General features: G+C 39.5%; 1 protein-coding gene across 1 annotated transcript in view; it reads right to left on the minus strand.

Moving 5' to 3' along the window:
* Nucleotides 1-2,472: 2,472 nt before the first annotated feature.
* Nucleotides 2,473-15,353, minus strand: part of WDR7 (WD repeat domain 7) — a 407,408-nt gene continuing 394,527 nt past the window's right edge. The window contains exons 27-28 of the mRNA XM_017890454.1: nucleotides 11,062-11,166; nucleotides 2,473-5,267 (exon numbers count right to left, since the gene is read on the minus strand). Of these exons, the coding sequence (XP_017745943.1) occupies nucleotides 5,064-5,267; nucleotides 11,062-11,166 (309 nt within the window). The 3' untranslated portion in view covers nucleotides 2,473-5,063. The remainder of the gene's footprint in view (nucleotides 5,268-11,061; nucleotides 11,167-15,353) is intronic.

A 15,353-nucleotide genomic window follows, 5' to 3' on the forward strand; every position in this document is an offset into this window, starting at 1 on the left:
GGATGTGTTTGCCCCCCAGGAAAGGAAGCATGACCTAGGGTGAGACAGTTCTCTTTGGCTGGGAATTAATCTTTAAGGAAGGACTCAGCACACAGCTGTTAGAATGCTTGTTCTGGTGATAACTTCAGCCACAACCAACCAGTTTCCTCTGCTGGCATATATTTTGGCATTTCTTCATGTCTACGAATTTTGGTGAGAAGCGGGGTGGTAACATGTAGCAATATGGCAAAGCAGGTGGGGAATACAAACAGAACCACAGGAGCCCTCCTTTGGATAGGATGTCCGGATCTACTTGTGGAGTCCACATAGAGATGAAAATATACAACAAAAATCCAACAGTTTTCCAAAGAACACAGGTCATCTTGTTTATCCATGCTCAATAAGGACTCCTGTCTCCTAAAAATATTAGCTTACATCTATTGAGTGCTTCCTATGTGCCACTCTTCTAAGCATTTGACAGGTGCAATACAATGGATTTCACAAATGCAGCACATATTTACTTCATACCCCTACAATTCAAGCAGTGCTAGGCTCCTGGCCTTCTCTGGGAAATCTCAGAATATTGAGGAGGTTTGGCTGGCTGCATTCTCTTTTGAAACAAAACAAAATAAAATTTCCAGCCTGATCTGTCACCTCAGAATAGTATGGGATTTATTAATGAGTAAGAAGGTATATAAATAGAAGCTATATTTTCACTGTATTTTTAATACTGTTTAATTAGCACATGTTTACGGCAGGCCTGATGGTATATTTTAGATACTTAAGATTCCTTTGTCCTTCTGAGCTTGTCTGGAAGGTATAGACACCACTGGCTTCTTAGTTTTCGTATCAGTAGGAAAGCAAAGAATCTATATCCACTTGATGGAGGTATTTGTCTACAGAATGAATGGCTCTAATCTTGCTGGTAAGAATGAACTGTTTACCATCTTCCTAGAGGTGCATAAACCTCTCCTTCAGAGAGGCATTAATTAGAATATCTTCATAAGTAATTTGCTTAAAGGGACTTGGGAAACTAGAAAAACATTAAGTTCTAGGTAGAAGAACTCTTTTCTCATGCAAAGGATTGAACCGAATGTGAAGAAGGATCCAGGATTTACAATACCATTATGGTAGAATCAACAAGAATTGCAAAACCAGATTCTGAGATGTTAGCACAAAACAATGTAACCACTCAAAACAAAACAAAACAATTTGTAGCCTAAAGGTGTACAGAAGCAGGAAGTCTGAATGCTTTTTGAGCATTCAATATTCATAGTTCTGCTGCTACAAAATGTTAGTTTTGACTAAAGAGGGATGATCACCTCAATGCTCACACAATTGTGAACCTGGTTCATTAAAAGGACAATTACAAGCACAAAACTCTCTGTAGTCCTTTTTTTTTTGTGTGTGTAAACAGCAAAAGAACTGAACATCTAATTTTGAAATTCTTCTGGCTTTTCTTTTGACCTTTGGTATTTGTATGTATTGACGATCTCTAAACCATTGCACAAAACACCTTGAAGTGTCAGGCTTTAAAAATGAGTCTTCTTTTCTCTTTCTCCTGTGCAGCTTGGATTATCTTGGCCTTGTCAAAATACATTCTCTAGTTAGAGGGTGGAAATATTTCCCTCCTGGCTCCAAAGTATTGATTTTCTTCAACACTCAGCTCTGTCAGTCAGCCGAAGGGGTGAAAGGTGAAAGTTCACCCAGCACTGCTTGGCTTTACCTTCCTATTAATGTCACGCCCTTTCCACATTTGATCAGTTTATGTGATCACTGATCATACAGAACTGTTACTGCCCCTATTTTCCCTATAAGAATGCATTTAAGTCCTGAGATGTTAAAACATTTCCTGGGGCCCATAGTGGGCATTTGATAGGGCCAAAGATGCCTCAGACCAGTCCTGAAATGTTCATCAAATTCTTATAGAAAATTATACTGTTACATGATGATTGACTCAATTCAAGCTTTTGTGTTCTTATCTGAAATAATTAAGAGAAAAGAAGTACATTCACTACTTACACATAGCCCTCTATGAGCAATAAGGACCTACTTTATTATTCTTGATTTTTCTGAAAACCAATTATACCCTTTACCTCAGGGATTCACATTCAACTCCAAACTGAGTATGAAATGCAGTGAACTTAATGATCTCAGCTTAGCTCCCAAGAGGCAGCCAACCCATGCCATCCAATCTGACAAGATACGATTTGGTGCCATTAACAGTCATTTGGGAGCGTGTAGGGTGGAGATAAAGCAACAGGCATGCAACTCCCTTGCCCAAACCACAGAGGGTGCCATTGAGTTTCTGGAGGGAGAGTTTCTCTCTGTACTTCTGCTCTACTGTCCTCTGGGAATAAGTTGCCTTTCCCAAGCCAGCTCTCCAGGGAAATGAATGATTAGAGGCAGCAGGGCGAGGGGAGCATACGGATTTCCACTGAGGGTATTTAAGATGAGTGAACACTGGAAAAGGTAATAATGTGAGAAAAACAGTTTTCAATACAATTGTTTTATTTAACACACATATGTACACAGGAACATTCAGCATACATAGAATCTATTAAGTGGAATCATTAAGAAATGTCTGGAGAGGCAGACATTTTAATTCACTCACTATACACAGGGAGTTCAATCATCACATTTTCATACAGGTGTCACGTCATGTCATCTTTTGCTTGTAAATTACCAATGAAGCCACATATGTCTCTACATATACAAGGACAGGTCCAAATACAGTGCCAATGAAATCAATAAAACATTAAAGGTGTACGCTGGGATGAAACTGCAGAGTTGACCTCAGTGCTGAGAAATCTAAGCTGGGATGAAGTTTGGGACTGTGGCTATTAAAATAGCCAAGGAGAGATTTATGTTAACAAGAATGCAGATATTTAGTAGTTAGAGATGACCATCTAATCATCAAACATCATCCACCCCAGGGTTTTGCAGCCATAGCTTTCTACTGGCCTTGGTTGTCTGTGCATACAGAACACTTGAAAGGCCGACCCACACTCGTGGCCCAGGGCTATTGCTCCTCTGGGCCTCCTGGCTTTGCTCTCAACCTTCGTAGTGGTGGGAGCCATCTGTGTGTTGGCGGCAGGCTGCCTACCGCTCCCACACCTCTTTCTTGATACACAGAACATTTTTGTTAAACAAAATGCTAAGGTATACATTTACCTCATCATTCCAAATAGAGATGCAGTCTACAATAAATTAATTTCCATTTAAGTTCATAAAGTAAACATATGTTGGGTATAGAGAAGACTGTGGGCCCACTGGAAAACAAAGTGAGCCTTTTAGTTTACCTTACATTTCTCTAGCTATACCAAACACAACAGCACGTTCACCAAACAAATAAAGTCTACACTGTATAGGTCTTTGTTTCTTCCTTGGAAACTACATATATAATCTTTATAAATACAATGTACATGCATGTGCCTAAATTCACTTTTGAAAGAATACCCAACTCTAAAACCAAGGAACAGTATAGATTTGCCATCAATGGGAATAACATCATATCAATATGAAAGAGATGTTCTAGTGGTCTTAATTTCTTAATATGTTCTTTAAAAATCTGTTTCAGTGAAATAACCTATGTTTGTTCCTAGACCTTGATCCTACATTTTTGTATATTAGATAAACTCTTACAACCTAAACTTTTAAGACTAAATTCTTTCATTATCATTTTGGTTCCTTTGTAAACTTCACATATTTTCTCTGAATTTAACAAGTAATTTTCTATTTTTGCATTTAATAAATGATTTTGCCCAACGAACCGACCAATCAACAATTAGGCAACCAAACAACCCCCCACAAATATATACAGATCAAGGTTTGTTAGAAACAGTTCATACAAAATATTATTCTATTATTTCATTATTATGAGCTAGAACCAGACAATCTGATGTAAGAAGTGATATAGTTAAAGCTTACTTAGAAGCATAATGAATACCCTCATTGCAATGTCTGCTCAAATAAATTAACTGAGAGCCCACACATTGTTATATACACTCCTGAACATTTGTGCCATAGTTATTACTTTTCCAGAATACTTGTTTAAAAGAAATACCTTATTAGCTTTCCTTTAGTTGATCAGTAGTAGTTTGAAGGCTGAATTATAATAATTTCATAACTGACATTTGCCACACATATGGGAACTACAGGATTGTGAGGTTTCCGGGGGAAAGGGGTAAGCTCTTTCTTCAACAGGATCTGTAGCAGTGGGTAGGGGAGTCTTCATTTCCGGTACACGCTATGCTTCCGAACTTGGCTCTTTATCACAAAAGTCCCTTCAAGAGATTAGTTACAGTGACTGGATAATTACTTTAACTAGATCATAAGGAGTGATTATTTTTATTTTAAACTACTAAATACACTATCATTTAAGCAAGAGATGAGCACTTCGGAAGGCTAAGTGTCTGGAAAACTATTTTCTACAAGAAAAATATTTTTGTGTGTGTATATAATTTCTCATGAATCTCAAACTGGTTAGCTGTTGATAAAGAAGGTGGTAGCTAAACCCTAGGAAATTGGATTGAGTAATTTCCTAGCACTCACCAGAAGAAAAGAACATGTAAACACAGAACCTTTTTGGTAAACAATATTTTAGGAAATTCAAAGGGCAATCATTTCAATCATGAGGACTACACCACATGACCTCAACACCCAGGGTCAGAACGGCCAGATTCAAGCAGCACTTCAGAGGTGGGGTTGAGATGACTAAAATGCTGATCTGGGCTGGGAGTGCAATCACAGTGTTTATTGATTTTTGTGCTTCTGGTGCACCAAGCAACAAGAGCGTTCCCAAGAACCGCTGGCTTTCGGCTCCCATCTCTGGCAGGGAAAAACTACCTGGTGACAGGATGGCCACATCCTGCGGAGCGTATGTGCGTGCCTCTGAATCGACAGATGGCACTAGCGGGGTCTGCCCCTGAGAAGCATGCACAAGTGACAAGACCTGGCCGCACCCCTGGACGGCACTGGGGTGGGCAGGCCCCTGGGAACAATCTGGTGGGAGGAAGGACAGAGCAACATCGGCTTGGAGAATTTAGAGAACAAAAACGCAGTCACGGCGGCAGGCAGTAGCATTAGACCATGAAGCGGTGCTCCTTCCCATCATGGGCCATGAGGATGACGTTGCGGTTGGAAGTCCAGATGAGCCGGGCCAGCTTGAGGGAGTTGTGGGAGCCGGGGGACGCGGGCTGCACAGGCGGCACCTGGTAGGTTTTAATGCAGCGCAGCTGAGGTGCCGAGTTCAGCATGCCGATGCTTCCCAGCAGTGACGTGTTCATCTGGAGGGACAGGAGAGCACATGTGTCACCTGAACAGCCCTCTCCCTTTCCCTATCACAGAGATTGGGTCGATCTCTTCTGGCCACTTTCTCCTCCATCATGGTTATTCTCCTTCACCTGAGCTTGTTCTTAACCTCTCAAAAGTTCCTTTCGGTGTGCTTGGAACTGTTCTGATGCTGCTACAGTAAATGCAGAACTCTAGAGGAATTTCATGGGGGTAGAACCTGACAACAGGAGAGTCCATGGATCTTTAGGAAGAGAGCTAAATTATAACTCTTAATAAAATGGTTCATTTAAACAACACAGGCGTTTGGACATTGTGGATATTTAAAACTGAAGACTTTCATGTTCTTTACCACAATGCTAACTGCATTCCCTGATGGATGAGTCAGCGAAGACAAGTTTTGGGATTTGTAATTAGTTCAAGAAAAGGAAGCAAGGTTAAGCAGTAGACAGAGTGACAGTTTACTGGATCAAATAAAGCTCAAGATTCCCTTCCACCCCCATTTCCCACCTACTAATACCTTCACTCCTTACTTGCTTTTTAAAAATTCGCTTTCTGGGAAGCTCTTGCTTATTATAAAGTGCAGAACCAGAATCAATTTCATCTCAACACTATGTCTGTGCTTTACTGTTTTGCTATTATACTAAGGAGAGTCCGCTCTTAATATTTTATTGACAATACCTTTTTATCAATTGATGATTTCTGCTTTTGGCAGTTTTCAGGATTTAAATTTTAGCTTTTCTTAATTCATTCACATAAATGAAAAATAACATGGAAATTATGAATCATGAACAACTATGCATTCAGGTTGAAGTACTAAATATTGATGGTAGTTGTCTACGTGAACTGTTTCCTAAGCAACTGAGTCTGAAGATTTCTTTGGATTCTAAGTATTACTTAAAATATATTCACAGCATGTGTGCTATTATAATATCACATGGAAAGAATACTGAAAATCTGGAAAGAAGTCTCAGAAATAATACTTTTTCTTTGTACTAATTTTCATTTCCAATGCTTCTCTCCAGTATAACCTCCATCTCAATGTGTAAGATTTCTAGAAATTTGCATGAAGCATGCAGATTATGATCCAACATCTACCAATGGTGGATCCATGAAACTCTGGCAAATCCTAGGACATTTAAGATGTGTTATCACTGACATCATCCCCTGCATGTGGATCACTGCAAAACACAAGCCATTCCTTTTTCTAGCCCTTCTCAGCAGCAGGATGGTGTCAGAGGGCGTAAATCATGGCATCTCTAGCAGAGTGTGTGCAGGCTCCACTGACATTTTCACAATTTAAATCATCTTGAGTAATAACCCTTTTAAGATGACTAATGTTACTGATTTTCCTGCATTAATAATAGTGCCAAACACAACACAGAGGTGAAAAAAAATCACTAGTGTACGAGGTCACATTTTAAAACCAAATGTATGGTTATTGTTAACTCTTTCTGTTAAAGTTTGGTTCCTGTTTCCAGCCAGGCAGTTCCTTACTGTCACCCTTTCAGAAGCCTGTTTCTTTGCTTCCTTCTCTCCTTTTCCCAAAAACTTCACAAAAGATAAAAATCAATGCCTTATTGCTTTCTTGGATGTTCCCAAATAGTTAAAATATAAATAATGATGGTGAGCTTGACTTGATAGATCCAAATGACCCAGAAGATTGCTGGTTAACATTAACTGGCCTCAACAGGCATAGTGCGTTTTAGAAAAAAATCTAATTTCTCAGTTGATAAATAACTACAAGGTATTTTTCATTCTTTATGGATTTTCTATGAATATATGTACGAAGCTTGACTTCTGCTGGTAACTCAAAAGGCAAGGGGCATATAATGCTCAGACACTTCCTTATTTTTAATTCCTCTCTTCAAATTTAGCCATGAACAAAAAATGGGTTGAGAGCTAAACATGAAAAGGGAGAGAATATCTCATGGGAATACTCTAGATGTAAAGATTTTAGAAAAGGCCATTACAACTGGGTTCCTCTTATAACCTGAGCCATCCCTACTTTGATAAATGCCTTTGGTCGGATCAAATAGCCTTCCTGCCTGAGAATAGGGATACGTGAAATTCTATACGGAACATAACTGTTATAGTTGCATACATGTGGAACAGTAAAGACCCCCATGTTCACTAAAATTGATTGCTCAAGATCATCCTTTTCCTATGACCTCTTCAAATTTGGCATGAATCTGAAGTATTATAGGAAGGGTATTAGTTTTTCCAATAAACTCAGGCAAATGACTCTCTCTGAAACAACTAACAATTTTGTTATTCAATATTAATGTTTTCTTGACCAGCGACAGCGACAAATGATGCTCAGGTAAGGACATCTTGAGCCTTGAATGAATGCAAACTATGTGGAATTATGAGATTTGGTAACATTCACTTTTTCCTGATTGCAAAGATAGTAAATACTCATTATGGAAAATTCAAATAATAAAGAAAAGTACAAAAAGGAAAGCAAAAAACTCCTGAAATATCTTTTCCCAAAGACAGTCCCTGTTAAAATGTTGGTAAACAACCTTCCAGACCTCCACAGGTACATAAAGATGAAGATAAGCAGATTTAATAAATTTTATATGAACAAGCTTATATCAACATGTAGTTTCAGAATTTGCTTTTCTGTTCAACAAAATGTTGATGGCAATCTTCTCTTGTTAATGACTACAGATTTACATTATTCCTTTTCAATGGCTGAACAGTATTCTACTATACAATGGAGTAAATTAAAATAAATGAAACTAGTATCTACCTAACTTATTATCAGCATTTCTGAAACAGGATATTTGCTGGGCAGTGGTGGTAAGATTTGGGTGAGAGAATTGTGACTGTATTTCATTACCAAACTCCTCCTCTTGCTCAAATACCAATGGATACAGAGAAGTGAAATATTCAAATCAGGTGGGGTTAGAAAATCAAAGGGCTTGAATGACTGCCAAATTACATCATTTGACAGATGAGAATGTAAATTCACTCAAATGTAACTTTGGCTTTTTTATTCCCGTCAAAAATAAATGCTTCACAAAACTGGTTCTGTGAAGATTATTTTCTCAACACACAGAAACACAGATATAATTCATCACAACACGAAATGTTTTAATGCTATTCCCAATGTAAGTAATGCACGACACAGACCTTACTAAGTCTCACTTGAGTAATTATCCAACCAATATTTCTCATTAACACTCATTTCTCAGCAAAGATTTTAATAGCTGATAGCTTTAGTAAGGTTCTGTATTAATAAGACTTCATTAAGTTTTCAAAATATATTACAGTACACTTACTGGAATAATATAAAAGTATTCTCCTACATCATTACAACGAAACATGCATCTAAATAAATCAGCAAAGTCCATTTGGGGAGAGCAGCAGTAGATCTAATACTGTTTTTTGAACTCTTTTTAATTCAAATAAGACAACTACACGTCTACTTCTGGAAGAGATTTCACTGCATTTTCCCGAGAAGCTGAAAGGACTTGCTTTTGTGTTTTCCATTAAAATTTCATGTCTGAGTTTGGTATAACATAAACATCAAGAAATGGGCTGTATTTTAAATTCTGACACTGGTTTTAGAGGCAAGAATGACCTGGGTGTTGCCTGGGCTGCTTCGGCTCTGGCATGTGCAGAGTTTAACAGGAAGCAGCCCTTGGAGTAGTAGGTGAGCTTCTGGACTAAGGACATGTGCTGCAGCCCCACTGTGTGCAAAGCCACGTGTCCAGGCACACAGATGTGAGTGTGCTTGGCAAAGCCCAGAGTCAACAGCAGGAGGCTTCAGAGAGGAACTGGAAGACGAAAAGATGTTATCTGAAAAGGAAGCCATCTAATAAATGAGCTTGATCTGTAAGTGAAACGGAAAAGGATGCCATCCAATACACGAGCTTGATCTCTAAGTGAAAAGGATGTTTCCCATAATCCCATCAGTGACCTGGGCAGTAATTTTGATATAAATAGAAAAATATTCAATGAAGGGATGAACATATCCAAATAAAACCTTGAAGATCGAAGGGGAAAAAGATAATTTACCATTTAGAAAATTCCATTTAAAATACTCCTGGAAAAGTATTTAAAATACTGGAAAAGTTTCAAATCTGGCTAATATGTGAGGTATTTCTTATATAACAAATTATGTTTTCTTAGCAGAAAGAAAGTTGGAAAAAAGAGGTGTTTTGTTTGTTTATTCCAAAGAAGAAACCCTGGACAGAACACAGGTTTCTGGCAAGCATGGACCCATGACTTACTGATCTCTGTGTCTCTAATGCACATGCCAGTACCTATCTCTCAGACACCCAGTAAATGTGGAATAAGTGGAGCTTTATATAAATATTCCTCCAAGATCCCAAGAGAACAGGAAATGAAAGAAAATTTGTATCAAGGTACAGCTGACGTAATAGAGGCCACTGAGTTAGACATCAGTAGGGAGGGGAAAAAAAATCAGTAGGTAAACTCCTTAAAGAAGCACTGCTGCAAAAGCCCAGTTTCTGGACACCTAACGGAATCACTGTGGAATTTCAGGAGAGGAAAACACCAGTGCTGTGGTTATTCACTGGGAAATGAGGGCTGGGTGAGATCTCTGATAAAGAGAGTTTAATATGAGCGAATTAAGATGTTGGAGACATATTTTGGAAGAAAGGCTAATGAGAAAATAAACTGGAAAACTAAATTAGATAAAAGTAGAAGAAGTCTGTGACGGATTTTGAAGTTGTCATGCTTTAATAGCATGTTGTTAATTAAGTAATTTATTGTATCCATTTTACATTTTATTACCTATTGATTTTATGCTGAAGCCTTGTTTAAACTTTTATTTTGTTTTGTTTTAGTTTTCAAAGCAATAAATTGAATCTCATAAAACATACTGGCATCCTAAGAAAATAAAGAAAACAACAAAATTTTAAATTAACTTTGTTGGGGGTGTTTAGGTAATGTTTAATTTCTTGGTAATTTTCGGGACTAAAAGAGTAAGGCAATTAAAAATAAGATGGGATAGTAATTAAGCAGTGAGGAGAAAACACATTCTATTGCCAAAATTAGTTTCTCAAAATTAGTGTTCATTTTATTCAGAATTAAACATGGGCATTCTCATGAACTGCTTACCAAAGACTATTTGAGATCTTAAGAAATGTTTTGAACAGTTTGAGAATTATGAGTATTATGTGGGAAGTTCAGAATGCAAAGAAAAATGAGATAAGTATAAAAGGGACATGAGGTGAACACTAGGAAAACACCTTATTATCCTCTGCCCTACGCCCTGTTAGATAGAGTCACAGACCCAGGGACCTTGTGTAAATGAATAGGTGCAGCCAGTGAGGCTTCTCCTGCCTGATTCCTCTCGGGCCAGGCCCTCAAACATGCCAGCCCTTGCTCACGGCAACTCATGCACCTGTGTCCCCTTCTTAACCACTCACACTTCCTGACCAACCCTGAACACCCAGCCCTTCTTCCACATCACTCAAGCCTCAGCTTAGGTGTCACTTCCTCTGAAAAGCCTTCCCACAACCTTATTCTCAGGCTCCCCTGGGACCATAACTGCTTGCTTATTTATGTATGTCTACTTCAGACTGCAAGCTCCGTGAGAGCAGATGCCCCTCTCTCCAGATGGCTAATTGTATTCTCAGCACCCTGCATGCTAGTGCCTGGCACATCATCAGCAATCAATACAGACTGGATGTTTGCTGCAAGGAGGGAGGGAGGACAGGAAGGAGGGCTGGCAGGTAGGCTCAACAGGAAGGCTTACTACCAAAGCCATATCACGCAGTATACGCTTTAAGACCCTGGAACATCTACCCTTACCTGCCAAAAAGAAATGTGGCTGTCAGTGTTTGAGTAGGTGGCAAGGTATCTTCCATCAGGAGCAAAAGCCACTGCAGTGATTGGTCCCTTGTGTCCATGGATTGTCTAAAATAAAATTCAGATATCATGAATGGTAAGCATTCCACAGGACAATTACAAGTATACACACAAATGCATTCAATGTTGAATAAGTTACGTCACGGGTATTAGATGCTGTTGTCTTCTTTGTTTATTAAGTCAGCTTAGAAAAGTAAGCCAAGCAACCGACATTCTCTCATTGAGGGAACTCTCCAAGGGCTTCAGTCTTGTTCTGAGGTGTCCACCTGCCTCCTATTTGGGAGGGCAGCATGAGCCCAAAGAAAAATCATATGTTAATAGGCAAACCAATGTGCTAATTCATTTATGTTCACTACAGGGAAGAATTTTACAATTAATTAGAAAGGTAAGAAACTGATCACCAAAAGTATCCAGGAACTTTGCTCATCTGAAATAAAACAGTCAAAGCTGTGTTATAAAAATCTCTGTTCTGGAAGGAGTTAAAGGCTATAATTTCATCTCCTTAATAATTATACACTGCTCATGCTTTATGCTTCATTTTCTACCAATAACACTGTATTTAAATGCATATAGCTGCAATTAGTAAATATACATCCACACACATGTGGGAGGTTTGGGCACACACATAAATCAAATACCATTAAAAACAAGTTAACAGGGATAGTTTTGAACCTCTGCCAAATAGCGATCATTGATTTAACCATGAATAATAAAAAGGAAGTTGTATTTTAGACTAGGTCTTTGATAGAAGGTCCCTCTTAATAAAAACAGTACTCAAGTCTGATGATATTAATAATTACAGAAGACACTGGATACTAAGCAAATTAGCATAATACTGTATTAATCTCCCTGCACTCAACTATTAAAAACCATACCTCTGCTACATTAACCAATATTCAGTCCGGCTTACAAGCTGCAGGTTGGTCTCCTCCCTTTGTCTAGAAAGGAATAGGAAATATGTGCCCCTAAACTAAGAAAATTCAGGACGGGTTTGCTTCCAGTTGTCATTTTTGATAAAGAATTGTGAGCCCTGAGTCTCAGTGGGAGCATCAGGCTTGTTATGTGATTCGGCCGATAGGTACTGTACATTTCAGAAGATTTTTTCATACTATATATCTGAATGCCTAAGATGAGGAAGAAGAGGGAAAACAGGGGTAGAGACACAAGCACATTCCTTGCTGCCTTTGCATTCTGTCCTTTTTTGTCATTAGACTTTCAAGGGACTGTGGTGTCCCCAAATAACACTTGTTTTCTAACACTCAAAAAAAAAGTTATGTTGGTACAGAACTGGGCTCTGGGTAGGGAGAGAGCACCGATGTGAGCCAGACTTCCTGGGTGTGCATATGAGCTCCACTACGTACTAACTGTGGAACCTAAGGCCTGTTATTGAAGGCACTTAACATCTCAGAGTACCCATGTTTGTAAAGTAGGAACGATGATGATGATAATGATAATATTGAGAGCTTTGTAAAGAGCTTTGTAAAGGTTAAATGAGGTAATACATAGTGTTCTGCACAATGCATGGCATATAACAATTCAATACTTTTAATATTTTTGTTACTCCTGCTTGCTTACAGATGACCAGACACATATAACCAGTCATATAACTCAATCACTTGAGTACACCATTAAATGAACACTTCTCCAAAACTATGCCTTAATCACACATTTCAGAATCAGCATTATGTAGCATACCAGGTTGCCTATAAACACAGACTTCAGACTGTGGCATTTGATTAAATAGATGTGATTACTCATGATGCTGGCCCATAAATGTACTAATTTAAGAAATGGAGTGCACTTGCTGAATAATTATTGCAAGAAACCAGCTTAACATCAACTATTCTGGAATGAGAATCACTTAAGCAGGAAAAAAGTCTTTAACCAATTAAATCAGAAAAAGTGGTCATTCCCACTTACTAGGTCAGTTTAATCAGCGCATTGGGAAAGCATTTTTAACCGTTTTTTAAAATCAAGATTCAGTTCTGCTAAAACCCTGAAATTCTATTGGGCCAATCTGAGGCCACTTTATGGTAAAGACAGTCGGACAGTAAGGCCTTGACTTAGAGGCTGCAAACTCAAAACCCTTAAGCTGAAATTAGATAATAGATGTGTTTGGTTTGGCCTGCAAAAGTGCAAAAAATGGAATTTTTTTCAGCCTATCTTTCTAATTGATCAGATGTTACGTAAAATCAAGATTTCCAGCCTCTCCTGAAAAACTGGAGGATCGGGCAATACTGGGCCTCTGTTCACATGTGGCAGCATCAGCCAGGGCTGAGTGGTGGTGAGCACTTCAGCCTGACCACGTGCTCTTCACTTCACCAGCCCAGCATTGACACAAAAGAAGACCTGTGTTCCAGGCTGCCCAGCTCACTTATTTCCTGCCTGGTCCCTCCTGGCATTTAATGCAAACTTTCTATTACAAATATTTGATTCAAAATTCAAAGTTTCTTCCATGCTCTGGGATCCCAATATCCATCTAAAACTGTGGGTAGACTTTTCTAAGAAAAACTGGCCCTTCTTGAAAGCCCTCAAAGCCCGACTCTGCGTAGAGGTGGATTGAACCTCCTTCTGGAGACTGGGCTCCTCAATTTCAAAACAGAATGCCAAGCCTTCCTCCTCCAGATTAGCATCCTTCCTTAATCAGCAACCAGAAGGTTGCTTCAGTAAGTTAGAGAACGCAACAACGAGCCGGCTATAAACCAGCAGGTCCAAAGGATGTTACAACCCAATGGACACATTCACACCCCTTTCTTGGAGGCCAGCTGTTGGCTTGTTGTAAAAGTAGTAAAACAGACTCACTGGGACCATATTTGCTCCTTCAGAACATTCTTCTCTAAATATTCCATTTTTTGTCTTCCTCTGGCGAGTATTTAAAACATCCATGTGAAGAGTACTTCTATGTCAGCTGAAGACACCGAGCAGTTATTTAAGTGGCTCTCATAGAAGATCTTGGGAAATAAGTTCAGCCTGGAATTTTCTGCTGGGAAAATGTTTGTCTTTCCAGATAAATTTGTTGCTTTCTTTTATCATGTAACAATAATTACATAACCTAACACTGGTTTGCTTTACTGCCAGGAAACTCAGAACTAAATTTATGCTCATCCTATACATCGAGTAATAAATACTTCCTCCTACTCATTTTACTCATCACTGTTCCGTTTTAACTTTTGTTGAAGTCCTGTCATATACTGAGTTTAACTTTCTTTAAAGTCTTCTTTGGACAAAGGGGGACTACATCTTGGATCAGAAGTTCACACACACATGCACACACACACAGCATGATGCATCACACACACGCGCGCGCGCACACACACGCGCACGTGCACACACAGCATGATGCTGCTAGGTGCCCCATAGGGCTGGCTTTTTAAAGCAACCTAAAGAAAAACCACAGAGTGCTGACTGCAGCTGACAGACAGACCTACTGTCTCGTAAGAGCAAGTACCGCTCAAGCAGTGCAGGGAAGTTCGCTGTTTTAAATGGCTTGGTACATCTGGTGAGTTCATTACAATCTCAGCCTGAGAGGTGCTTCAGCCCTCACTATAATGGAAATGTTGCCATTGTCTTTTGTTCAGACTCTCTGAACTTCTAAGATCTGTGCAGGCACCACCTGAATTGACTTCAACTGCTACTCTGGCATTAGGGATGCAGCTGTGAGGATTGCAGAGAACTTGTTAGTGCTTTGTGATGGAGCGGATTGGATGGTTTGGGTGTCAAATGCTGGACCTTGAAGAACATTTTCCAAAAAACAACAAGTTTCAACATAAAAAGAGGTTTGGTAGACTTTTTATATGCGAATGAGTATCATGCCTTGCTATATTTTCAGTCAAAGAAATTGCTGTCGGGGCAGAGCAAGATGGCCGAATAGGAACAGCTCCAGTCTCCAACTCCCAGCGCGAGCGACACAGAAGACCGGTGATTTCTGCATTATCAACTGAGGTACTGGGGTCATCTCACCAGGGAGTGCCGGACAATCGGTGCTGGTCAGCTGCTGCAGCCTGACCAGCGAGAGCTGAAGCAGGGCGAGGCATTGCCTCACCTGGGAAGCGCAAGGGGGAAGGGAATCCCTTTTCCTAGCCAGGGGAACTGAGACACACAACACCTGGAAAATCGGGTAACTCCCACCCCAATACTGCGCTTTAAGCCAATTGGCACACCAGGAGAATATATCCCACACGTGGCCGGGAGGGTCCCATGCCCACGGAGCCTCCCTCATTGCTAACACAGCAGTC

The sequence above is a fragment of the Rhinopithecus bieti genome, unplaced genomic scaffold (assembly GCF_001698545.2).
Source record: "Rhinopithecus bieti isolate Rb0 unplaced genomic scaffold, ASM169854v2 scaffold_17861, whole genome shotgun sequence".
Classification (NCBI taxonomy): domain Eukaryota; kingdom Metazoa; phylum Chordata; class Mammalia; order Primates; family Cercopithecidae; genus Rhinopithecus; species Rhinopithecus bieti.